This window comes from Suricata suricatta, chromosome 8 (genome assembly GCF_006229205.1).
Source record: "Suricata suricatta isolate VVHF042 chromosome 8, meerkat_22Aug2017_6uvM2_HiC, whole genome shotgun sequence".
Classification (NCBI taxonomy): Eukaryota; Metazoa; Chordata; class Mammalia; order Carnivora; family Herpestidae; genus Suricata; species Suricata suricatta.
Window position 1 is genome coordinate 134,413,289 of NC_043707.1, and position 27,935 is coordinate 134,441,223.

Sequence of the window (27,935 nt, forward strand, 5' to 3'; positions counted from 1 at the left end):
CAAAAGCGCAGCCCGTTCCCGCGCCTGCACCGGTGCTCCTCACCCCCCTCCCCGCGCACCCGGCCTCCTCTCTCTCCGTGGCACTTGCCACGAGACACACCACGCGTCTTCCCATCCGTCGTCCGCCTTTGGCCGCTGGAATGTAAGCTCGGCGCGGGCAGGGAGGCCGCCTTCCGCCTTCTCCGCGGAGGCCCCGGGGGCCCGGAAGAGGGCACGGCTCAGGGTAAAACACTCTTAGACGGATTAATCAACTGGGTTTGTTTCGCGTTTTTTAAAGGAGCAACAAATACTAATTGCACAAAACAGTTTCCTCTCTACGGTAATTATTAGCCAACCGACTCAAAAGAAGTATTATTTGGTCCAGAGTTTCTCCTGCTCTCTTTTTTTTCCCCTCTCCCTCTCCCAGTCAGGGATTTATTAAAATTAAACAGATTAGATGGAGCTCCTGATAGTAAAACTGCTCAGCAAAGCCTGCGGTGGGGAAGTGCCGAGCAAACACCAGAGACATTTGTCTCTAAATTGCTCTAAATACCTTCTGCAAATGAAATTCTAACCCAGCTGCGTTTGAGAGAAAATGAGGAATAACTGGTCATTGTCGGTGGAAGAGAAGATCAGGCAGTTCTAATACTGCACAATATACTGGGGTAGAGGATCTCTGGGCAACCATAGATTCTGTCTCAGGTTTCCCCGGGTAATCAGCACAGCTTTTAGGCTCAGCTTTCCCGGGCTTCCAGGCTTTGATGAGGGAGCTGAAATCCCCAAGCTTTTATGATTAATTACTCCCCATAGGTACACATATTTCAAGGAAAAACTCTTTGACGGCATGATGGTTGCGGAGTGGAGAGGCCAGCCAACGCACGCCAAATTTTAATAGCCGCCTCCGGATGGGGGGCGAGCGCCAGGCTGCCAGCACAGGCGCGGCGCCCCTCGCCAGCTCGGCCGGAGGGGTCGGCCCCGAGGCTGCCTCTGCCCTGAGGCCTGCGAAAGGAGAGCTTCGGGCTCATTCTGCCCAAACGCCAAGGGCGCAGGCCTGGGACGCGGTCCTGCACGCATCTCCTCGGGGGATACGGACCCAGGACACGCCACCAAGCCACTGCGTCTTCTATTCCAGCCACGGATGACTTGAAGCTCACAACCTACAATTTTGAGGCTGATATTCTAGCTTCTAAAGAAAAAAGAGCTTCGTTGGGGGTCGGGGGGAACCTCACCTCCCCCTGCTCCTGGTGTATAAGGGCCTCTATACAACTTTCCAGCTTTCTAGAAAATTAAGTGTTCAAAGAATGGAAAGTCAGATTTCTTTTGTTGTTGTTCATTTTGGGGTTTGTTTTGTATTTTACAAAAAAAAAAAAAAAAGAAAGAAAATTATCCTAACTTGCAACAGAGCCAGAGAAGAGATTCTTTCTGCTCTGGACAATATTGAACTTGTCAAGACCCATTTAATCCCTGCTTACAGAAATACCATAAAACCAGTAATTTACCACTTCAATCTGTAAATCAGACTGACCCCCGGCTTGACCTTAACCTGACCTTGTTCAGCCATCTCATTTCCCTCGCCCTTCAATTTCTTTCTCCCTGATTCTTTACTGAGGCAGCTGACCTCCTAACCTGAGGCCAGGCATTGTGACGCCAGGGTCATATCATGAGAAGAACAGACCAGAGAACAGAAGTCCTCCACAGTCCTATCCGGCGGGCCGCGCCTTGCTGCCTGCGCCCGGCTGGCCTGGGCTGAGGTGCTGGCCGCGCAGGTGGTGCTCCCCCATCCAGACCGCATCGCCTCTCTGCTCCACTGCGAGGAAGAAGCCTGCATTCCCACTGGGGGGGCTCCCCTCACCCCCGCGCCAGTGGGACAGCTACAGGAGGTCCCCTCGGCAACACCGTGGCTCCCATGTGCCCCGTCCCCAGCCCCTTTCCGCAGGCCACACGACATGGCCGTGGGGAACCTGTACCTTTCTTCTTAAGGAATGCTCTCCTGGTCGCAAGTGGGCTCTGACGGACTCGGGAATTCTGTAGAAACTTCACTGCTGTGGCAATCTGGTCGGGGAGATAAAACAGAAGAAAAGTAAACTTCCATGGTCTGAATTTCAAGAGTCAATGTCCTACCAGCTTGTACCCAAGTCCACAGAAAGAAGCACACCACTGTGGTCAAATTTACAACCAGTGATAGCTCATATTTACAATCTCCCTAAATAGGGGTGCCTCACTGGCTCAGTCCGTGGAGAACCCAACATTTAAAAGAAAATTTTTTTTTAACATTTACTTATTTGTGATAGAGAGAGACACAGAGTGTGAGAGGGGGAGGTTTCAGAGAGAGAGGGAGACGCAGAAGCAGAAGCAGGCTCCTGGCTCTCAGCTGTCAGCACAGAGCCCGACGCGGGGCTCAAACCCACGAGCCGTGAGATCATGACCTAAGCTGATGTCAGATGCTTAACTGACTGAGCTACCCAGGTGCCCTGAGAATCTAACTCTTGATCTCAGGGTTTGAGCCTCACACTGGGAGGTGGAGACTACTGAAATATAAAATCTTTAGAGAAAGAAAAGAAAAGAAAAATAAATAAAGTCTACCTAAATAAAAGACTATGTTGGTTCCCACTGGCTTCCAGTATCTGATTCTATCAAATGTAATCCCCTCAGGCTCGCTTTTAAGACTTGCAGCAATCTTTCCTTCTCTTCTTGTTCGGGCTGATTCTTCATTCTCCTCTGCAGGTAGCCCTCTCCTGGCCACACTCATCCGTGTCACTACTTCTGTACTCATGCTATGCCCTTTTTCTAGAAGGCCGCCCTTTCCCACCTCTACCTGTCTAAACACTGCACACGTGCACACACACACACACACACACACACACACACACACACACCAGCACAGCCCTTTTATAGCCTGTGCTAACTCCTCGAAGCCTTCCCCAAATAAGCAAGCCATCTCCGATCTTCCTATTCTCTTAAATTCTTTAATGCTTGTAGTGTGTACCATATAATTGAAGACATAATTATACTGCCTTCTAATGTTCAGGCTGCCTCCCCAACTACACTGCCAGCCTCTGAAGACAAGACCATGCTGCCTCCACAGAGCCTGGCAAAGTGCTGAGCACAGACCGGCCGGGAAGGATTATATAAGAGACAACGCACACAGCCATCCACACCGGTCCCTCTTATGCAACGGAGCTCGATTCTGAAGAGACGTCAAAGGACAAAGTTTGGGGCTTCGTGGCTAAAAGCTGACAGAGTGACAGATGATCGCCCTACCCCTGGTGATGATATTATTTAATGAAATCTTCATATCTTCAAATAAGCCAAGGAGGGGTGGAAGGCAAACCGCTGAAGGTATTAACCTTCACATCACTCAGCGCACACACGCGGCGTGGAAATACACGCCGCGTGTGCGCGCGCTGTCCCAGGTACTAGTGCGACGGGTAGGAAATGCCAACCTGCCCCAGATAGGAGAGGGGCCGTTTTAAAATGACTGGCATTATTCGTCTCATCAAAACCGAACGGATAATATCGTCTCGTGTTGCGGGCAAGGTCAACAGACCCGGGAGTTCCCGCCTAAGTTACTGAAGGAAAAAATTTCTAAGGGGCCAAACAAATATAAGGAACTTTTCTAAGATCCTGCAGACCAAGGGCAGCAGCTATGCAGCGACTGTGGCTGCAAATGGGATACAACTTACAAACAGTCTCCTCATATTTTATAGGAGTTTAATCTTGCGACCAGACACACTTCTCTGGTAACAAAACGCCAGGGACTCCCCTTATGTATTTTCCCCTGTAACCCCTCCATTAGAGGCCTGCTGGAGACGGTCTGCCTGAATGCAGGTGTCCCAGGCCTCCAGATTGGGGCCCGTCAGCAGTAGGACGCACTCACGTTCCCGGACCCTGGCTGGCCTCCGTCCGGCCCTGCACACCTGCTGCACCCACCAGCTCTGGGCTGGACGAAAATAGATGCTCCGGGTTCTGGGGCCCAAAACTTCATATGGGCCCCCTCAGCCCCTCAACCATGTCTCCTTGGTTCGCACCAAACTTTCAGACAAAAATCTGATAAATATCTACAGGATGATGCATTTTAATGAACAGGCGGGAGGAGGGAGAGAAGAGGAAGACAGAAGAGGGACTGGGGACAAGGGGAGAAAGCAGAGAGGCTGACCCACGAGGGGAGGCCGAAGAAAAGGGGAGGCCGAAGAATAGGGGAGGAGAGAAGCAGGAAGGGGAGGTGGGCAGGGAGGAAGGACAGAGGCAAGCAGAAGAGAGGCCCATGTCCGGGAAGGGGGGGACAGCCACGCAGTCCCAGGCCCCACAGGGCCGATGCCCAGCAGCATAGCTCAGGTGGCTCAGGGGTGACTGTCCTTCACCTGCCACACACAAGACAATAACAGCGCCGCGGTGCGTGCACCTGTGTGGGGGGAACGCGGGTGAGCGGGTCTTGAGCAGTAGATATTAACAACACAGCTCCTCTCATTTGCCCACAGAAGCGCCAACCTTTCTTACATCCTTCCAAAATTTTCCATGACAGAGAAAGAAAACAGAATCCCACCACTAAAATGCACAGGTTTCACCTTGCTTTTTTAATACAGTCCTTGGTATATGCATTTCTGGTCAGAGAGCAAAGTTCTGATGGGTTTAATGGTGCACTCAATGCAGTGCTTGGCGCATTCCATCAATTTTTTTTTTTAAAAATTGCATCTCTTATTTCTTTAAATACATTAATCAGCCTAGTGTAGGCAAAACGGATCCATCGGACAATGCAATAAACATGAATTATCATCTATCCAACACGCATAATGGCTTAAAAATACATAATAGCAGGTGTAGTTTAAATGATTAGTTATTACACCTGTGGTGGGTCTGATTCAATTGGGAAAAATCATCTTTAATAGGTTAAAAGGTTTAGATCACCATGCTTTCCTTAAAGTGGCTGTAGAGAGGGAATGATGGAGTGCTCTGTCATTAGTAATTCATTTAAGAAAAACGTGGGGGATATAGCAAAGAACAGCATAAACGAGCGAATCCAATTTAAACATCAGGTAAAGTAGAAAACACCTTTTAAAAAAGCAAGATAAATGAATTCGGAAGGGAGATGAAATTGACGTATTTATTTTAACGGGAATTTGACAAAGTCTCGGCACACTTCAAACTTGCAAAAATATGAACAATTTCTTTTAAAGTTTCCATTCACTAATTTCAAGCCATATAAAATCATGCTGCCAAAACACCTACATAAAGTATATTTGGGGCTTGTTTATGTTCCTCTTGATCTTTGTCTGAAAATGCAGGCGACAGGCAAATCACACATTTAACAGCATCGGTATCGCTACGCCAGATGCAAAAATATAAAGCATCCAAACTAATAGCCTCAACATAATGTGCTGAATAAGAAAGACACCCAGATAGGCAGCTCCAGGTAAGTGTGAATATATGAAAACCTCTCTCCTCCTTCCACTAATTATTTCTGCGCCCACTCTCCACTCTCCCCTGCGCCCACCGCACCGGGAACTGGAGCTATAGTACGGGGGAAAGGCCTGTCCAATCCGTAATTTTACACGCCCGAGAGCCATCCACAGATGGTAAAAGATTTCCCCCAAATCTTTACCATAGCGCAAAGATTTTAACCCACTAAACAACGGATGGGCACACTGGGTTCCGCAGCATTCATTCACCTATTGTTGGACACTTTTCATTAACTTCATGAAGCAATTCAACTGGCTCTTCCTCTACAGAGGGTCGACACACACAGCATGCTTTTGTTGGTTGAAATGATGGGGTGCCTGCAGCCTGTCCTGTATTATCGTTTGATTTTCTAATTAGGAGATGAATGTGACTATTCATGGGTTATATTTGTGCCCAACTAAATTACATAAATTCAGGCCAAATCTTCCGCCTCAATGTCAAAGATGTAAAACGGAGACAGGAACTTTATTGCACATGTTGTGGGAGTGCAGCAAGCCAGGGAAAATTCTGGCGCACAGCACCTGATGCCGTTGTCGGAGGCCACTTGCCGTTGAGTCCCTGAGAAACATGGAACCGTTTCTCCTTTCTCCTCCTCTTGCACTGAGAGCTCTTAATGAGTTGCCACTAGCTGGTGTCATAAAAATACGGGCGACGAACTCAGGGGAAGACAGAAGCAAAGTTTCTGGCCACCCCTACTCCTGTGACCCCATCTTCCGCTCCCCCTCCCCTCAAAAGCAAAATAAAACCACCCTGTCACCATCAACTCCCTCCGGCGTTAGGGAAATGTGATCATTTTCACAGGTCTGTCCCTGAAAGCCAGCGGTAGAGCCTCGCTACAAGCGAGGGGAGTAACCGCCCCCTGAAATGGCTGCCCCGGAGGCCTGCTGCCAACCTAAAGGGGAGAGGGCCGTTTGGGCCCCAGATAACGGGCCAACTGCGAGAGACCCTTGTTCGAGAGCCCAGGGTCTGTACCTGAGTCAGTCAACGGACTACAGTACACTCAGGAGGAATCTACACGAACTATGTGCGGTTAAATCCATTGTGCAGGATAAGTAATCCCTGGCAAGCCGACTGGAGGCTCCGACAGTCCTCGCTGAAGAGCGGCGCCCTGTGTGCTCCCCACTCTCCCACAAAAGACCCGCAAGCTGTACTCTTCTTTTCTGCACGAGGGGGGACGGGAGAACGGAGCTTGCCTGAGAACGACCCGGGGTGCGAGGAGGCCTTAGCACTCTGCACCTGACACGTAAACCTGATGCATTGTCTCCAGTGACACTTATTTGGAATGCCACCAATTCTAGCACTCCTGTATGCTCCGTACACATCTATCTCCTAAAATGCGAGCATTCATTAGCCATTTTAAAATATTAAAAATAGTCAAAAATTAATGATGCTCACAACCAAAGCCAAGACCTTTTGAACCCGGAGGGATCACAGCCAGGGGGCAAAAGGAATGACCGATGTGCGGCCAGAAGGCCCACCCCAACGCTGCACCGAGGCACGTGCGCGCCTAGGATCACATCGCCGTGAGAGGTTCCTACGCTCGTACTCTAAAGCAGATAGATACCCAGAATCCTGTTAACAAGCGTTAGACCACAGCCAGCTGGAGTTTTAACAAGGACTGACTTTAAAAGCCGGGCAGTGCTGAGAATGAGAGCACCCTCTTCACACAGAAATGCTGCATTTTAGCAAGAAAGCAGTACTCTGTCAGGAGTTCCTTGACAAATATGGTCGTCGGTGGCACAAGGAAATAGTTGCAAAGCAGCTGTTAATCAGAGAAACACATCGTAGAACGCTGATGCTAGCACTCGTGAAAAAATGCAACGGGCTAATTATGGAGCTATATATCTCACTAAAGAGGCCGGGTTCCTTGAGATTCGAGGCGAAGCACTCTCAGATCCAGGGTCCTAGGACAACATAATTCTGGCGCTCTGCATCCAGAATCCTCTCTAATCTGCTGGCTCCCAATCCCGGGGCTCTCGGTTCTTTTACAACCCTCCACGCTCTCCCTCTAGCGGGGGAAGGGGCCGAGAAGGGTAAACCACCCTGGAAGCAGGGGCATCCACGAGCCACGTCCCAAGACACCGCACCAACACACCCACGAGGTGTCCGATCCTGAACCAGCATGCAAGAAAAGCTACGAGCACGCACAAGAAATGTCAGAACCCTCACTCTGAGCGTGGCGGGAGGGCGACCGTGTGTGAGCAGCAAGTGAGGGGAGCTGCGCGCCCCCCACCCCCACCCCGGGGGGTCGTTAAAATGAAGAAGGAGGACTAAGAAAGGAGAAGCAGGAAACAACAACCACAACAACAACAACAACAACAACAAAAGAGAAAGAGCCGGTTGGGTCCGCAATCCCAGAGACAGGAAGGGGCACTGGCAGAAAGCAAGCTGCTCTCAGCGCGAGGTGGCACGCAGGGAAGCCGAGGGGGCTGGCAGGCAGGTGAGGGGGGAGTCGGTGTGCCCAGGAAGGCTCCGGGAGCCAAAATTCAGTACGATCCCGCGATCCCGATCCCGCGCAAGGACAAGGAGGGACGCGGCTCCCCGAAAACCAGCCCCAGCCGGGTGGGGTGGGGGGAGGGGCGCCACCGGCAGCTCTCCGCTCCCGGAGCCAAACCACTGGAATGGCAAGAGGGGAATAACCTTGAGCCGGACACGCCGCCGCTCAGGCAGCCCAAGCGCAGAGCCAAAGTGCCCTCTAGCCGGAGCCGGCGGCCGCGCAGGCCAAGGGCGGCCGCTCCGCTGACTCGCGCAGCCCGGTGAAGTGTTTTCACTCAGGGAAAATGAAATGTTTTGCAAGATGAAACAGAATGAAAATTGAGGTTTTAGGTAATTACTAGTTGGCATTTACATATCACGGGCTGGTTCAACACCTATTCATTTTCCTCTTTTATTTTCAATTTTTTAAAATTGCTCATTAAAAATGAACAGATGACAGTGACAGGATTTTTTTTTTTTACTTTCTCCTTCTCTGAGGGTTACAAAATCAAGAGGCACTTTTAGCCCGTTTATCTACAGTTCACACACACACACACACACACACACACACACACAGAGGTACGTTTCATTTGCATCAAGGGGGCATGGAGAGGGGGAAGTCAACAAAAGCCAGGAAGTTCAAAAATACAGAGTTGTACTTGAGCCAGCCTCCTGCACCTGAGCAAGGAGCGTGCCAGCAAGCGCCCTAGCACTCAAGGAGTTAAAGCCTCTCTTCCAACTTGGAATTTCCTGGGGCTTGTCACTGTGTCCTTCCCATTGTTGACGTGGGTTACAACTCCACACTAATTACGCTTGTGGGCCCTAATTTCCTTTGTTTTACTTTCCTCTGTCCTTTTGTTTTTCACATTAAAGAAAGTATCTCCTGTAGAAGTGCACAAGAGTTGACAGGATAAAACGTCGTATTTTTAAGGTCTATCGTGTAAATCTGCATTTAGGGAATTCCAAAGCACGCATTATTGACCCTGGTCTCTCTTAAAACACATTGATATATGTAGTGAAAGCCTTTATGAAAAGTGGCAACGTCGTGTGCACAAAAACTACCTTTCAAAGTGAAATACCTCTGTGTTTAAATTGTTTTCTTCTTGGCCCAACTTAGAAATATTGCACGAACTGCTTGTCAGAATGTCACTGTTTTGTTATTTGATTAAACTAGTTCTTCCAGAAATGTGCGTGGAAATCAAAAGCATCTTCAGCCACCGTGCACTATTTCATATCAAGTGACGGTGACTGTAGGGGCGGGAAGGTGACTCCGGAGAGCACTGTGGGCACCTGCCTCCGGCCCCCGGGGAGCTGGCGCAGTTGGGCAGCAAAGCCTGAGAAGCAGAGGAGCCGCTGCCGCCGAGCCTGACTGTCACCAAGTCACGGAAAGGGCTGCAGTGCACACACTTGCCGGAGAGGAAATGAAAACCCTTGCTGCGGGGTTGAGAAGATCAAAGTTCCTTTTTAGGAAAGGTTGAGAAGGAAAAGGATTTTCTCCTTCAGGGAGAAAGAAAAGCAAATTTAAATGCCTTGTCCCTGTGCAGCCCCACCTGAATTTAGATAGCAGCCCCTCTAATTTTTGATGCGACCAACAAAGCAGTTACCCAAAGAGGGGAGGAAAAAAGGATGACATTTGCCTTTTCCTTAGCTTTGAAATCCAACTGGCAGCAAATTGTTTGAAGTCCTGCTTAGAGAAGAAACTGTAATAGCCTCCATACTGAAAAGAGGAGGAAAATGCCATTATACACGGATCACGGTAGCAGTGACCTCAGCGGAGAAGGCAAACGAGCGGCTGCAAGCCAGAGGTCCAGCCCGCACACCAGGAGCAGAAATAAAAGGTTGACGTGCCAGAGACGTGTGGCAAGAGTTGGGTGCTTGGCCTCAAGAGACAGCAAGAAAAGGCAAAGAGTTCAATTTCTTAACACTGTGTCTCTCAACAGCTCCCTGACTGCTCCTTCTGCTGCTTTCCCTTGGATTTTGTATTTTCAATATTCCTCTGATTTCCCTGTGCTGTTAGAGAGGAAGCAGAGAGCACCCAGGCTTCGTGCTGTAAAATTAATGAAGGTGTCAAGCTGTTGAGTTGAATCACTCCAAAGGAATGTAATGACTCAGTGTCCAAGATGCAACCTAGGAGAACTCTGAGCTCACTCGGTGACGGTGGCTGGTGACTCCAGCACTAAAAATATGTGGCTTTCAGTCCCCAGGACCTTCCTGACGACACCACGGCTCCTGCTTCGCGGTTCCTTTCTCTCCAGCACAGGCTGAATGCTGTGCTTTCTGAAGGTTCCTTCTCTTAAACTCCAGCGCTTCTCAGACGCTCAGCAGGTGAAACAGTGCTTCGGCTCCCACCTCTTTTGAAGTCGGGGCCAGACGGAGATCGGGAAAGCCCTCTCTGGTCATGCTCTACCGAGATGTGTGATGATTAGGAAGGGGACAGAGGTTATGTCACAGACATACAGTTTCAAGTACTGAGTCGTCACTGGGGGGTTAGACACTAAACAGAGGACCACCAAGTGGTGTAGGACAGGGTCCTTTCAGGACGGCTTAGCACCTTGTGCTCGGAGGGCAAGGAGATGGGCTCTGGGATTCCACAGAAGATAAGCTCTGGACCAAGAAATGCTGTCTACAATCACCCCACACACGCACATAACTAAAACCTGTGAGGCAACACTAAATGACATCCCTAACATACATCCTACCAAAAACACAAGAGAGAGAGAGACTAAATGGTAAAAAAAAAAAAAAAAAAAAAATAGATTTGGGGCACCTGGTGGCTCAATTAGTTAAGCATCCGATTCTTGATTTTGGCTCAGGTCATGATCTCATGATTCATTAGATCAAGCCCCACATCAGGCTCTGTACTAACAGCACAGAGTTCCCTGGGATATTCCCTCTCTCTCTCTCTCTGCCCTTCCCATGCATGCACGCATGCTCTCTTTCTCTCAAAATAATAAAAATAAACTTATGGGGGTGCGTGGGTGGCTCAGTCGGTTAAGCCTCTGACTTGGGCTCAGGTCATGATCTCACAGTTTGTGGGTTCCAGCCCCATGTCGGGCTCTGTGCTGACAGCTCAGAGCCTGAAGCCTGCTTCCAATTCTGTGTCTCCCTCTCTCTCTGCCCCTCTCCGCTCATGCTCTGTCTCTGTCTCAGAAATAAATAAAACAAAAAAAATTTTTAATAAACTTATGAAAATAGATTTGAATACACAAGAAACATCACAGCCTAGAAACAGTTTGAATGCAAAGTTAGCAAGGAAGGAATTTAAAATGACAAATGTCATTATTTACAATAGCCAAGATCTGGGAACAATTGAAGTGCCCAATGGATAAATGGATAAAGAAATTATTGTGTGTTCTCTCTACTGAGACCCAGAAAGAGGAATATTATTTAGCCATAAAAAATAATGAACATTTGCCATTTGTGACCACATGGATGAACCTCGAGGGTATTACTCTAACTGAAGTAAGTCAGAGAAAGACAAACACCATTTGATTTCTCTTACAGGTGAAATTGGAAGAAAAAAAAAAAGCTCATAGATACAGAGAACAGATTGGTGGTTGCCAGAGACAGGGGTGGAGGGGTAGGAGACATGGGTGAAGGCGATAAATTTTAAGAAAAGAATCTGGGGGCACCTGGGTGGCTCAGTCGGTTAAGCAGCTGGCTTCGGCTCAGGTCATGATCTCACAGTTCGTGGGTTTGAGACCTGTGTCAGGCTCTGTGCTGACAGCTGGCTCAGAGCCTGGAGCCTGCTTCAGATTCTGTGTCTCCCTCTCTCTCTGACCCTCCCCTGCTCACACTGTCTCTCTCTGTCTCTCAAAAATTTAAAAAAAAAAAGACATAAAAAAAATTTTTTTTAAAGATTCTGTGTTACAGATGTAGGACAGAACTTCATTGGAGGGCGCAGGGGGGAAATGACATGAGTAAATTAAAAAGAGAGAAGAGACCAAACAGAGGACTGAAGGAATCACACAGAAGCTCTGGCCTTTGGCTGATAAAGTTGTTTCCCGGAGGAGCGCAATTCAACGATCCTGACACCGCCATCCACACATACTGGGACTGAGCAAATAAGCAGATGATGGACGGTGGGGAAAGGAGAGAGAAAATCGTTTTAATACATGGGAGCCCCTGTGTCTGTGCCACAGACGAGAAGGGAAACAAGGTCTAGCTCTTTCCATATGGCATTCTGCTCTAGTCTTTGCTTTTGTACTTGATCTTGCCTCTCTGCATGTAGTATTTGCTCTTTAATCTACTGAATTAATTTGTACTTCTAGAAAGGAGAGGAGGGGAGAGGGGAGAGAGGGGAGGGAAGGGAAGGGGAGGGGAGAGAAGGGAGGGAAGGGGAGGGGAGAGAAGGGAGGGAAGGGGAGGGGAGAGAAGGGAGGGAAGGGGAGGGGAGAGGAGAGGAGGGGGAAAAAAAGGAAAAAGAAAGAAAAGAGGAATTTTCAGCTAGGTGCCTGCCTTGACTCCATTCTAGCTAATGTGCAATTGCCTTGGCCTTGAGGCTCGATATTGCCTAACTGAAGAGTATGTTATTTAAAATACTTTGCTTACAAAAAATAAATAAGTAAATATAAAATGACAAATGTGCATGGCCTTTCAATCACCTTAGTTCCACCGAAGAGCAGAAGAAAGTAAACAGTTTATATGTGCACTGACAGAAGACCACCAAGTCCTACTTTCTGCTAGTATTTAAATTCCTCCATGGCCTAAGGAAAACAATACAAGTATGAGATCCAAAGGTATGATTCATAATACTGGCAGACTCAGAAATCTTCAAATTTACAGTAAGATGATACGGATTAGGAACAGATTCTACTCGAATAGTAAAATGAAGTCTGCTCCTCCCAGAGGCAAATCACCCTCCTCCCCACGCACAAAGGCCCCAGGATGTGGACAGGAACAAGCTGTCCACAAAGACAGCATCCTTGGAAACGACTCTGGCAATAAGTCAGGTGACAGACACCAGAGGTGCCTGACATCCCTGGGTAACAATAACCTTGGTGGCCAGGTTCTGTTTTCTAAGAAAGGGGTACCTGACAGTCACGCCTCTGTCGCTGACTTTCGAAGGAAGTTAGCCACCCCAAGAGCAGGGAACAGAGCACCCCACGTCCAGGGACGCCTCTGACACAGATGGGGAAAGAGGTGTCACTCTTCCCACGCACCTTCCAGGGGCACCGAAATAACGGCTGTGAAACAGACACCATCTGCACCCCCAGCGCCCAGGTGGGAAGGCAGGAGAGGGAGTGACTGGAGTGCTGCACCTGCCTTCTCTGACAGACCCCGACACAGAAACTTCTAGCTCAGCAAGGAGATGTCCATGGAACGCAGGAAGAATCGAATGGTGATCATCATGGCTCATACGGTGATCTTTCACTAGACATCTTGAACATTCCTATTATTAACAACCACAGCTCCCGAATAAAAAAAATAAAAAAATAAAAAAAACCCACACTTCTAAAAATAAGAGATCCAAGAGAGGCCTGCCCAGGCACCAGAGCCACCCCGGCCTCGGGCCCTCATTTCAGGTCCCCCACCTCTGATGGGCAGATCAGAAGGAGGGTCTCCCCATCCCACAAGGGACGTTCTCACCAACCCTGGTCACCTAAAATGGGCATGTGACTTACTCACAATTAACACGACATTTAAACAATTTTCACCATCAAGCAAATCATTTCTGTTGAGCACCCTCCAACTCCTCCTCTAAATCAACAGTAACGTATTTCTGATTCTGTCCAGCTCTGTCTGGGAAACGGAGAGAAGTTCTCTGAAGGATCAGGAACTGCCCTCTTGCTTTGCGACCCTCTGGGTTCTCCCCCCACCCCCCGGCTCAGAGGGTGAAATATTCTGAAATCACAAAACTGCCCACGTTTCCTCAATCCGGCCAAAGCTTCCGGAGACCTTGCTCGTCGTTTTCTGCTCATTGTCCTCTCTCTCTTCCTGCCTGTTTAAACACACGGACGCAGAGTTATTAACTTTTACAGGAAAACCAAATAAAATAATGTCGAAGCAAAACTGTGGTGATGTCAGGGCTTCAGCGAGCGCCATTCATCTGTGGGAATCTGATTAGCGCTGGAGTGGCAGAGCTACCTGGAAAAGTGCTCACAATCAAATAAAAAAATGATACCCAAACATTAACCTGATGGCTAAAAACTCCACATTTAAACAGTTAAAGTAATAAAGGAGCTTTTATTGAGTATTTTTTATATTTCATTATGTCCCAAATTGACGAGGACTCCCGGATACATTTTCTAGACTTTTGGTTCCTCAAATCAAATGCTCTCTTGGACTTTTTTTTTTTTTTAACTAAAAGGAAACAGCATTTCTTGTAAATTTGAATGAAAGGATTGAAGCTTCTCTTACAATATCGATATCAGCCTTGAGTGCAAACACAGCCAAAGAGTGCGACAAACAGAAGCCTTTTTTGGTTTATGCACTTTAATTCTGGACCTGCCCAGAGCCAGCAGAGAATTTTTCTCCAGAACTTTACCTTACACAAACCCTGTATTTTCTCATTCACCCACATTTTGCTCAAAATTGGTAGGGAAGAGGGATGGGATGCTTTGGTGGCTCAGTCCGTTGAGCATCTCACTCTTGACCTCAGGGTGGTGAGTTCAAACCTGGTGCTGGGCTCTACATGCATGGAACCTACTTAAAACACAGGTAGACAGATGGTCAGGAACGGCAGGACAGAAAGCAGGCTGGGTCTCAAGACATTTGCACAGTGAGTCCAACACTCACACGATGTGTCCTAGGACCCAGCCTCTCACGTCCCTGCTCCCTGCCACAGCGTCCTTCACCTCTGTAAAACAAGAGCTTACCCAGATGGCCTTACTTCAGGACCCTCGAGCTGTGCCGGTCCACAATTTCTAAGCTGACTCCCAGAGGCAGCCTGTGATGCTCAAGGAGGGTCAAGGATAAGACCCAACCTTTCTGGAGCTCGGCTCTCTTATCTCACCCAATTCAAAGAAAGGAAAAAAACCAACAGAGAAGAGGAAGGAGAGAAGGAAAAGGAGGAAAAATATATATGTCACTACTGCCAAAAAAAGAAATGACAAATTCTACGGATCTTGCACACAGCAAAGCTTTACTCACACTACTTACTTGCAACTGATGTTGTCTACAGGCTGAGTTATTGGAAATCCAAATTACAGAAGATGAAAACTGCAAATGAGAAAGGAAAAACAAGCCAACTATACTTACGGAACAAAGACCAGATAGCAAAAGAAGCCTAGCGACAAATCTCGAGAGAGAAACATCTATGAAAAAGCAAACAAAAAACTCAAAGAGCTTGTTAGTTTGGGGTCGTTTGGCATAGCTGGAGTCACTTAGAATAAGGGCAAATATACAACATGTCTATATTTCAACAGTTTTTGGAAAAAGAGCTACACTTACAACACAGTACAAACATTTACGTCTACAATGGTGGTACTGAGTTGCGAGGAATAAATTATATTCTAGATATGCTGCCTAATAAAGTAAGAAAGTGTATAACCCATGGCATGTAATTCCCAGCCCAGAGTTTCAAAGTGTTTTGTTTTCATACAGGCCTCAATGGCCATCTAACTGTGCCTATCATCCAAAATGACTCATCCTAGGAGGGTGCCAGAGATGGTGATTTTCCTGAACGGAACAAGAACAGTTTTTATTCAAGTTAGATTAAGAAGCAGGAAGCCGAAGATTAAATAACGAATAGTTAGCTGAGCATTTGCTGGGTCCGCACACTTAGAAAACCAAGTAAAGCAAAGATGCTGCTTTTGCTGTTCCGACCCAGGACAAGGAGAGCAGTCACAAGGGACCTTCGGCCACCCGGTCCCGCATATCGTCTAAGCCTCTCCACTCTCTAACACCCCGGACCATGACGGATGGCCTCCACCTGAATGCTTACGATGAACAAGAGAACTCACTCTCTCAAAAGCCTGTCAATTCATTTTCAGGAGCCCTTCTTTAAAAGCAATTGGAATCTACCCTCCTGAGCCTCCTGTGCACTGGCCCCCGTTCTCTGCATGAGAAAATCCTAACTGATCTGGTTTTTGAAACAGTGCTGGGAGATGAATTAGGAGAGGCCTCTGTCACTTGGCTATCTTTTCTATAAAAGCATGTCCCTTACTCTGCTTATTAACTAAATGTGAACACCGGTTTCACTGTGTAACAGCTTCACGAATTCTGCTCTTGAGCTCGGGAAGAGCAGCCTTGCCCTTTGTGGGAGGGCCGAGCCTACACCTGTAATGTCAGAATGCATTAGCGATAATAAAGGCCACGGTAATGCAAGAGACGACTTCATACCCACGTCATTCCCGAATGGCTAAATTCAATCAAATATCGCAGTGCTCCTACGATGCTCTGATCACTGGGGCCAGCTCGAGTGATGTGGGCCCACTTACTGGAAGCTGCTGGAAGCAGAAAGTGAGCGCTCTGCTCCGAGGCTGTAACGGATGGGTTTTTACCAGCCCGTAAGTGGTCTGGCCTCCTTCTTTCCCAGGAATTACCTAGAAATTCATTTAACGACTGAAGACTACAAATGTGGAAAACCTCAGAAGGCTAACAGGACACGACGGAGACGGGCAGAAAGGCGTGGTGTTCTGTCACCTCGTCTTACAGACAGAGGGTTCTTACGGGCGGGAGAGTCCTCTCTGAAGTGGAGCCATCAGAGCAGCACGGCCAAAGTTGACCCGGTCCCAGTTCTAACTCGGTCACCAACTTCTTTAGGAACTTTCCAAGAGGTGCTTACGTTTCCTGTTTCTACTTCCTCATCTGTAAAATGGAACTAAGGCTGCCGAGAGAAGCGCCAAAGTGTCATGTGGACGAATTAGTTAGCACTTACGCCACACTTTTGATCTTCAAAGTAAGGTTATTAGACTATAAAGTAGAGTAGATGTGGTTTGAAAAATCTTTTAAAAATCCAAAATAAAGCAGGCAAGCAAATTCAGAGAAGCAAAACAGGCTGACGTCACCTCCCAGCAGCCAGATGCCTCTACCTCCACAGGCACCCACTTTCTGTCCTAATCTGCATCTGCATGTGGAGACAAAGGTGTACGAATGTTTTATTAGGAAAAACGGGAGGGGGTGGGGAGAAAGGAGAAAGACAAGGTTGGCGGAGGAGAGGCACTGAAGAGAACGGTCTAAGAGGAGAGACAGAAGAGAGACAAGTAAGGGGAAAGAAGAGAGAGGGAACAGCGAGAAATAAAGAGCGGGCCAAGCCCGTCCCCTAGAAGAACAGTAAGAACAGGAAGGGAGGAAAAAAGAGAAGAACAGACACATGGAAAAGCAAACATCAAGGGAACAAATAAGAAAAGGTGTGTCCTGTTTTCAAAGAAAGCAAGAAGATCAAAAGTAAAAGTTAAAAATTTTACGTTAAAACAAAACAAAACAAGAGAGGACAAAGAGCAGAGGCTAGAAACGGAGAACATACAGCTTTCTGGAGTCTGTCTGGAAACCAGAAAGCTGGAGGAGAGATCATTAGCAAGTCCACAGTGCGCCTACAGCAATACCGCCCAGGTCAATTCATTTAACGCTGCCCTGTACATTTACAGAAAAGTACCTCTGATATAATAAAGGCTCATAAACACGCAGAAATTGGGTTAGACCCGTTTCGAATTCCTGCCAAACAATGGTTCAGAAAAATGAAGCTCTATTTTAATTAGCTGGATCCGCGAGTGATTTGATAACAGCAGATGCTGTCTGGGTGCTTTCAGCTTGACGGGCTCCACATACATGAACTTAAGAGTGGTTCTGATACGATTAGGTGTTTCCTTCTGCCCCAGCGTGCCAGGCCCAGGACCCGGGCCTGTGTGTGGCCCCTGCGTGTTCCTGGATTCACCGACATGGCAACGCTTCAAATCACCACGATGAGAAAAGGAACCACATAAGAGAAGTAGAAAAGTCGTCTTTAAAAGTCACTGGCAGGTAGAAGAGGGCACCCTCACGATGACTTTTGTGTCTCCAGCGGGGAGAGAAAAGTTGGGGAGCTGAGGGAAAGCCGCTCAGGGCAGCGACACCTGTAATGGCAATTTACTGCCCAGGCTGGAACACGACAGACCGCTTCTGTGCAATGTTGGCGATTCCAGCCCAGCGTTATGGCAAAGGACCAGCTGCCTAATGCACAGCCCAACCTGGGACTAAGTGGCCTTCAAAATGTTCTTTGTAATCGGGCGTCCTGTTATTACCCAGAGCACTGCTGCGGAGACAGCCGGTGGTGTTCAGGACCGCAGCCCCGCGCGTCCGTGTATTTTCACCAGGTGCTTTCAAGCTGGGCACCTCACTGCCCGCTCTCTCCCTTTTAAGCACTCTCTGTCTTCCAAAGAGCCTTCTATTCGCGTTTCCCAAAGCACTCACTGCCCTGTGCCAGGACCACTTAGAGCACCCTCCACCCCACCCCAGGCACAGAGCTGCTAACGTCTCCCCGCCCCCCCCCCTTGCACAAAGCAAGAGTGGCTTCCAGCATCGGGACTCGCCTAATAGGAAGACCCGATCTGCTCATTACCCGCCAGTTTGTCACGGCTGGGCTGAGGAGGGGACAATTATGGAAAGGGGGGTGTTGGAGGAAGCTGTCCTGCTAGGTCGTGGGCTACTCTTTCTGAAATCCTGAATTAGGCTTTCAAGATCGTTCAACCCCCTCCTCCGCACCCCCCCCCCCCCGCATCGGATGAGATGCAGTAGAGAGGGTGGAAAAGAGACACGAGAGTTTGGGTTGACTCATCTGGACAGAGCGGGGGGTGCCTGAACCCCACTGCTACCACCACAAGCACGCAGGGAGAACCACACGCCCCCCACTCTGCCTCCCAGAGAGGACAAAACGGACATGATGACCTTCACACCAGCTCCCCTTCGCCGGCGCTAACAAGCCGAGCACTGTAAATCAGGGATGAAATCCCTGTGCCAGGAAAGCAGAGGAGAAGCATTTCTTCTGTGAGAGCCCGCGTGCCACAGAATCAGCACTTCGGGCAAGCGTTCGGAAGGCAGGAAGCCTGATGCCAGCGAGGGAAGGAAAAATAGGTATTTATTATATGTAGTAGGCCTTCTTCAAAAGTTATTTATTTCACAAAACCACTCTGCTAAATAGAGGTTTCAATCTAATTGGAACTGCAATCTGCATATTGTAAATGCAGCAAATGACAGCCTTGGAGACTTTTGTTCTACGCCACAGTTTATGGGTTCGCTAGTACAAGGTTTCCCAGCACACACACAAGCGACTGGAAGAAGGGAGTCCAGAGGGTTATCTTTTAACATATACATTTATTTATTTGTGTGTATTTATTTATCTATCATATTTTCCTCAGCTCCTGACAACCCCCAAAGGAGAGGCAGAGGGTCCGCACTGTGAAACGGGACAATGTTTGCAAGACCCCCAAGAAGACAGGGCCAGGAAGGAGGAAGGAGGAAGGAGGAAGGAGGCTCACGGAGGCATCTGGTTTGTGTTCAGCTATGTTTGGCCACACAGGTGTCCGGTGAGACCCCCCCTCACCAAGAGCCCCCTCTTTCCTTCTTGGGGGAAGTGGGGAAGGGCCCCTACTCATCTTAATTTCCCCCTCTGATCCACATCCTAAATTAGCCATGTTAATTAACAGAGATGCAAACAGTCACAGTCCAAAATAAAGGTTTTTAACAAGAAGTAAAAAGAAACCTTATAAATCAAACAGAAAAATAAAAAAGGAGAGAAACGGCCGAACCCAAAGCTAAAGGTCAACATACAAATAATTAAGGAAATGAGAAAGAACAAGGACAGGTCAGGACTTCCCACAAGGGTCTGAAATGTTCTGTTTGTATCTTGGGCTCACATCCACTGTGAGTTACGGCAGAGAGGACACTGTTCTGGGGAAGGGAAGAAGGCACGAAGGTTCTAGAGTCCCACACAGGCTCGGAACTTCTCTCCCTACATCACAGTCAAGATAACTTTCCGTTCCCTTTCCCCCTCCCTCATTTCAAGAAAGAAATTATTTAATCGTTTCAAACATGGCACCCCCCGAGCCCAAGATACCCCTTGCTTCCTTGAAAACTAAGCATCTTCCAGTTGACAGTTTTTGCCCTCCATAGTCTGACAACACCAGCCCGTCAGGCGGGGTAAACTTCAGTCAAAAAAATAACAACAATAATAAATAAAAATCAGACCTTCGGCTTCCCATTAAAAAAAAAATAGAATAAATATGAATTTGAAGGGGAATTCTGCCAAAACCCGAACCTCCCAAATCTGGTTCAGCCACATTCTTGCCCACAGCCTGTGCTTCTCGGTGCCTCCCTACATTTTTCAAAATGCAGCTGCACAGACCTCTTAAAATTCAGATTTCTAGCACCTATAATTACAGGGCGCTCGAGCCAGGCTCCTTTAATTAATGAACCTGACTCCTCTCTCTTCAAAGGAAATCTGCATAAGGGATATATCACAGGGGTGAACTGACCCCCAATCAACACTATCTGCTCACTGTGCCTGACGGCCACCAGCACTCTGCACCTCCAACCCCCACCCCACCCCCACCCCATGACACACCCCAATCTGGCACAAGCCTATTATGCGGTTAAGGCCATAAAACATTTCTTGGAACTTAAGGGAAGAGAAGCAAGCTTTCCTGGGTGTGACCAGCAAAACCCAAAGAGAATCAGATTCCCCCTGGTCTGAGTGCTCCCTGGTTTCACGTTCTTCCCTCTGCCGGGATGAAATGGGGAGTGCAGGTAGGAAACATGGCCACTGTTCAAGGGTCAAGAAAGCAACAGAGGGAGCAGGCCGGGGCTCAGATAAACTTGGGAAAAGAAATAACCACAAAAGACCTGGGATTGACATTTCATCCCAAATCTGAAATGGAACTGACAAGGAAGGCCATGCCCCTTTTAAGCCAAACAGGTGGAGAAGGGGTCATGATGCGAAGATACTGTCCACAAGGTCTGGAGAGGGACCTGAGCGTGTCCCAAAGATGACAAACTGACCCCAAGATCTGTCACCTGGGAAGTCCTCACCATTCCTGATCCTCCTCCCTTCTAAGCCGATACCTGATACCAGTTTTTCAAGAGCAGGTTTTCCTTCTGGCTGTCTGGGCCACACAGCCTAATATGTCTGGGCTGCCCAGGCCAGGACAGCCTCCAGCCACTCCTGCAAGCGGTGACAGGCTGCCTTGTAGCCATGTTCGCCGGGGAGCACGCTGCCTTTGGCTGCCACAGAGACTGGAAACGGTCGCAAACGAAGCCATAGCTGCCACAGCAGATGAGACCTAAGGTCAAGTCAAGACAACCCGAGGTACAGTTTCAGGTAGGAGACCTGAGATCCAGTAAGAGACTCTAATGGGTCTGGCGATGATGAACACAGGTTTTGCCCAGTTACTACCATCTGATAACCGTTTCACAAGGGACCTGCAGGACCACAGCAAACCCAGTAGGCCAAATTTGCATCATTGACCAAGCAAACCTACCTCTTCTACAGTTCTCAGACTATATACCCAGTGACACATTTCCTGCGGTTTTCCCAGTTTCTCATGAGATTCAGGCCATAAATCGAGGCTAGGGAAGTACCAGAGGAATAGCACTGGGCTAATGAATGAAAACTTGAGGCTCACTGTCCTGGCTTTAGTTCTTCCTAGGGCACTCGACAGCGCAGATGCCAAGGGCTGAATTCAGTCATTCCATATTCTGCCAGGAAAGGGGCTGTAACTATCCAGTGAGTTTCTGCTGTTGTGATTTTAGAAGACAGGGGAACAAAGAGTAACATCAGTCTCTCTAAGGGTTAAACCCTCCAAGCAAAGTGAGGCATGATCAATGACCAACCACTGAGTCAAACTCATGGTACCTGTCTTGTTTCCTGGCGTGGCGACCTGCCGCCTTTATGCCCAGGAGCGAGAGGCTAACACCAGGTATCATCTCTGCTCTCCCCTTAGACCTGTCTCTAAATCTGTCCGTACACTGTGACCTAGACCCTCCGCCCAGGGTGCTGCGGGGCAGGGGGTCCAGACTGAGACAGTCACCGATGGAGACAAGGAACAACCACGTCCGTATGCCCAGACACAAGCAGCCAGAGCTGGGTGAAGGATTTTTTTAATTTGGCTTGGTTTTCCAACCAAGACATTTTCAGAGTTCATTGGTTTTTGAAGTGGAAGCATTTGATTTCCTAACAAACAAACGATTATAAGCACGGGACCAGCAGGAACACGGCGGGACGGGCGAAAGCGCTGGGCTGGGAACGCCCAGGACTCCTTGGCGCGGGAGCTCAAATGGGCCGGCCAGGCACTCTCTTCCCAGGGTGTCTCTGGGGGAAATCACCCATCGATCCTAGGACACACGCGTTCGAGGACCAATCCCTTACCTCAGAGCAGCCTCTGCCTCAAATTCCTGCTTGCGCTTTAATGTTTAAATTATTAAATGCATTAATGTATTTACATTATTCAAGTCTTATGTGCATTTTTCTGAGATAATTTATGTATAAGAGTTTGAATGTCCGTGACTGTTAATGTCTACAACCCTTCCTGTTCATTATTGATTCTGGAAGAAAAAAAAAAAGTCAAGAGTTTTAATGCCTTATTTTTAATGTATTAAGAGTCTGAATAAGTGCATTCTCTTTTTTCTTTTGTAATTTCATAATTTAAGTAGTGCATTTATTAAACTGACACGGCATGAATTGTGGTGAAGCCTGGAACGGCTCCATGCCGCCGGAACGGCCCGCTGCACGAGTACGCCCGCTCCTCGGAGGCCGGGCGGCCACTCAGCGTGCTCCCCACTCGGCGGGCCGGGGCCGGGCAGGGGAGCGGCAGGCGCCCGCCACATCGGGTCTCTGCCAAGAGAGTTCTCTTCCTCCGTTTTAGAGTTCTTGCCCAAACCCTCTCTCCTGGTTAAGTAAGGGTTTCCAGCGCACTGTGGAGCTGCCTCTTTCTATTAAAGTGGAAGTTTTCTGCCCCTCGGAAGTCCACACCTGCCGTGCCCTGGGTGGTGTCCAAACAGAGCTGGGCATCACCAGGTGTTTTCAAGGACAATAAAGACGCCAGGGCTTAGCAGAGCAAACACAAGCAAATGCAACAGTTTTCAAGTGGGGTCTTCTCAAAGCGCAGACCAACATCGCAAAGGCAACACCTCCACCTTGAGCAGAACTTCCTCTCTTGAGATCCAGTTTCCCCAGCAGAAAGGCCCTCTTTTCAACTAGAGCCAACAGAGCGACAGTGACACCCAATGGCCTGTTGGTTCAATCCCAACTGAGCATTCCCCAAGGCTTTCCCTCCCGGAGACGGGTCTCAGGCCCAGAGTTCCTGCGTGAACACGGAAGCACGAGAGAAAATCAGGTATCAGCTGCTCATCAAGACACCGAACTGCTAAGGGATAAATTTCCTGCCCCCACACAGAAGAAATACACACACTGCATGTGACGATGCACGCGTGTGCAAACTGCAGAGCACACACCAGTACAACCTCTTTCTGACAGGGGTGTGTGAGCAGGTGTGTACACACACACACACACACACACACACACACACACGGACGCACAACATGTGGACTCCGCAACACCGTACAGATCAACCCGAGGTGGGAGGAAGGAGGCCAGAAGCTGCTCGCTGCTGTTTCAGAACCTGACTCTGCCGTTTCTGGGATGCGTGTACTGAGACACGCTTATGACACGTAGACATGATACGCGTTTTCAATGTATCTTCCCAATCTTTTTTTTTCTTTTCTATTTTTCCCCGTTTCCTTCTTTTCTTTTTTCTTCTTTTTTGGCTACTCATTACCATTCTTTAACTGTTACAATTTATATCAGCATATAATGTTAAATAATTACAGGGAGCAGCGCTCACTCTAGTGAGGATATAAGCGCGCTGTGGGAATCTACAGATTTAAACAAATAACACTCACAGCAGGGGGTGAGCGGATGAATTAGCATTAATATCCTGCCTGGGAGATCCCAGTGCACTGGTACTGCTTAAAGACAGATCTTTTCTGTAACAGTCAATATGACAGCTCCCGGCAATACGGCCCCTTTCCCTTTCCCAGTCAATATAGCAGCCAGTGAAAATAGAAACGTCCCTGTAGCAATCAATATAGCAGCCAGCTAAAATAAACCTTCCCTTTTAAGGGCTATATAATAGTCAGCTAAATAGAAGAATTGGCACCCTGCTGGATAGCTCAGCAGAGAAGCCAAGGCACCAACAGGCCGCGAGCACTAAAATGATCCCTCCGCTTCTCAAATCGGCCCTGCCCAGGAAGGGAGAAAACATCCACAGGTAGGGAATCCGGAGGGAGCCTACAAGGGACACTCGGCAGGCTGCTCCCGGTCCCAAAGCGTAAATGTCCAGGTCTCACACAGGCTTCCAGGCACCTCTCATGGAGGTTTAATTGGAATGGCCAGGAACTCTAGAATCCTTGCTCAAGCGGTCAGCTGGAATAAGCGAACATCTGTCTCCAGTGGGGGGGTGAGAGGGGACTGAGAGTATCTTGATGTGAACCTTGAGCCCCACTCCCAACCCCACCCGCCCGCTCCCACCCTAGCCCCAGAGGGAAGAGTATTAAGTTAACAGCCTGTGGTTTTCTGTTTTCCAGCAGCACGAAGGGCGGTTGTGTCAGAATCAGACATCCAGCCAAGTGGGTGAAAATCAGAGCATATTCTATGTTGAAAGCTGCCCAGCAGATACACACACTCATTTTTAAAACTCACCGCCATCAATCTGTTAAATATTGTAACACAGATATCATGTCCCTCCACCCACCTGCTTCAAAACACTCTCCTTCCTTGGAGACAGATAGGAAAGAAGTTTAATTTTAACAGAATTCAGAGGACAGCTTGCTCTGAGGCCCAAGGCAGACCCTAAAGTGTTTAAAAAGAAGAAAAACAGCAAGGAGCGTTTGACTAAGAGACGTTCCTGTGCATTTGAAGTCATCACTCTTTTTCATTCTAACTAGCTACTTCTATAATTAGTTCCGTTGGATTTATGGATTTGACAAACGTGGAATATAACCACTGATACCGATCCAACACTCCTGAACTTGATGTTGGGATTCTGCGATGCTCCGAAGCAGATGAACCTCAGGGACCCGCCCCACCGTCATTAAAATTCCACAATCTGTCTGCCATCCTTTGGGGAAACCCATGGAGGGCCCCTGTTTCCCTGGCCAGGTGTTTCACACCCAGTGGTGCTTGTGTCATCAATCAGGTGACTCAGCCGAGTGCCACAGTGTCAGAAACCGCCGGGAAAAAAAGATCCTGCAAGTCCTGGTTGAGGGCTCAAGTCCTTAAAATTTTAGATCCCACATCCCACCGAAGCCGTTAAGACTCGGCAGGTGCTCTCTACTTCAGGAATTTCGGTTAAAGGAGCGAGAAAGGTTAGCGTGTTTGATGAAGGCCCTGCCAGGACAATCAGCGTTCTGCTGAGGAGGCTGGCACTCAGCTGTCTGGCCCATCTTGGGAAATCCTAGTCCCCTCAGACCCTCTGTGACCCTGGCAGCCACGAGGGCGGAGACGGATACATGGGGAGACCTGGGATGCACCCACAATTGTGCAAAACGTAGAATCACAGAAGGCGAGGAGCTGTTACCATCTGACATGGCACTTAGCTTCTGGAGCCTACGCCAAGGCGTACTTTATAAACTTGGGTGTGCGCGGACGTTGTTTCCAAGTCTAAGGTCCACACGGAAACTCAGGGGGCTGGAGAGCGCGCGCGGCACAATGCGAGCCAAGGCCGCTTCGACCACAGGGGCCACGGCGGTTCTCAGAAGGCGGAGGGGAGACAGGAAGGAAGGGAAGGAGAGAAAGAGAGAGTAATGAAAGAGAAACGAATTACAAAAGGGAAGGAGAAAGGAGAGGCAAGAGAGAAAAGGCAGAGAGGACACAGAGGGAGCAAAATGAGAAAGAGAGCAAAGAGCTTTCAGGGCATTTTACGAAAACGACAGTTGCAATAAAACAAACAGAACGGTGAGTCATCTGGTTTCCAACTTCTGAGTCAAAAGGGGCTGTTTCTAGACAAACTGCAGCGCGGCTTTGCTGCCTGCACACTCACGATGCCTCTCACAGCACCCAACAGGATGTGGGGAGCGAGCGCGGTCTTCGCCGGTCCCAGTGTCGCTGCGAATGAAGACTGTCAAGATTTAAACCATAATAATGGAAAGGCTATAAAGGTCTCAGCTAAATGTTTCCTCTGATGTTCCCTGTCATAAAATGCCCACTTTATGTTGCTTCTGTGGCAATGATACACTACACGCCCCCATACGTCCGCACCAGTGGGAACCTTGCACCCTGAGTCCCCAGGGGCCGGGCAGCCGCCGGGCAGCCACCGGGCGTGCCAGCTCCCCGACTCGACATCACCATCTACCAAAGTGAGCGCACGCAAACACACGCGCACACGCACACACGCTCCACAAGTGTGTATGAGTGCCTGCTTCCTGCCCCCAGCAGTGCCGTAAGGACACCTGCCCATCCCAGAGAAGGATTAGCAAGACGCCTAGGTGCCAGATGCCCAGGAAACAAACAAAAGGCGCATTCTGCTTGGGAATCCGGCCACACAACACGGGGTCTTCTGTGCTACGTCTGCACCTAACAGCCTGACCCCAGAGCCCGGCAGCCTAACAGTGAGACGCAACTTGTCCCCCGCCGGCGCCTCCTATAACGCAAATCAGATAAACACTCGCAAAGGGGGCTAAATTGGGCACCCACAAACACTCGCCTCTGCTTGGACTCGGCAGATGAAACTACAGAAAACCGCTAATTTCAAGAGCCTCTTTTATCTGCCGCCTGCCACCTACCCATCGTAGGCCCAGAGAGAACCACAGAGAAAAACAGAAACAAGACCTACGTTAATACCTCACAGACATGACCGAGAGGCAGGAACTCGGAAAGAACAAGAGGGACACGAGGAGCACACACAGAGACAGATAAAAGGAAGCTGTGGCATCTGTAAATCAGGGAGGCCGGGCGAAGCAATGAAGAAAGCCGAGGCACAAAATCAGGAAAGGACGGACGCAGTGGAGCCCCGGCGGTGGCAGATACGGAGTGATAGCTCACATTTGCTGGGGGGCAGCCCGTGCTGGGCCGTCTTCCCTGGTGATCTGTAATTGGCGAGTCTGTGTCGGAGCTACCAATTATGTTTAGGCCCCCTGTATTTAGTTCACAGACAAAGGGAAGCAGGAGAGACCAGTTAGTAATGAGTAAGTAATGGCCACTAAAATACATTGTATTTTACGGAGCTGCTTCGGCAGGAAAAGCCATTCGGAAAATAAAAAGTGAAAGAATAAAATAAAGCTAGAGAAACTCAATTTTCTTCTCCCTTCCTCCCAAAGCCACACTTAGGATAAAATGAGGTTTGTGCAGGTTAATCCTTATGAGGTAAGAAAAAAATGATTAAATACATTAAAAAAATCAATTGTACATTAAACCAAATCCAGGAACTGCAAAAACAAACACCACAGCATCCCTCCAGCCAGCATTAGCGCTGCCAGCCTGGCCAGTGGGGGATACCCCACCTGACGGAGCCCGCTGACGTAATGGAAGATAAGCCGAAAGGGGAAGAAAGGGGAGCTGGGGGACTGGGCCAGGGCGGGGCCTGCAGATCTGGATTTCACCAGAATAAAGTTATTTCTAGGCATTAGAAAGAAAGAAAGAAAATGCCATATAAGTGGGGCTCTGGAGACCAGGATGGATCCTTCAAAAATCCGATAGAAGTAACCGTAATTACAATCGCTTGATAAACAGAAGTTATAAGCCACTTCCCTGTCAAATGACTTGCCACTATGTCTAGTTATTTCTTCTGTTCATTAGCAGAGTCTATTAACTGCCATTTTTCAGACCGACAACAGAGAGCAAGCTGGAGAGGTGGGATGAGGAGGCATGCCTTTGTCTGGGAGGAAAGCCTCTCTGGGCGCTGGAAGGGAAACTCCCCCCTTCCCTGGTGCTCTGGGGTCCTTGGATGAAAGCCCGGAAGCTCCCACAGAGCCCCAAGCCTCGGTCACAGCTCCTCCAGCTCCTCCTACCGTGGATATGGGGCTGAGAATTCTCAGCTAATCCTAAATAAACCTCCCAGGGCTGGAATGTCGTGGCCAATTTGCTCCTCGGTGTGCACTGCAACCATCCGGTTCTG

The 27,935-nt window shown here is 48.7% G+C and overlaps 1 protein-coding gene across 2 annotated transcripts in view; it reads right to left on the reverse strand.

Moving 5' to 3' along the window:
- Positions 1-27,935, reverse strand: part of PEX14 (peroxisomal biogenesis factor 14) — a 134,716-nt gene that overhangs the window by 77,366 nt on the left and 29,415 nt on the right. For both annotated transcript variants that reach the window (XM_029947003.1, XM_029947002.1), the window contains exon 3: positions 1,947-2,031. In XM_029947003.1, the coding sequence (XP_029802863.1) occupies positions 1,947-2,031 (85 nt within the window). The remainder of the gene's footprint in view (positions 1-1,946; positions 2,032-27,935) is intronic.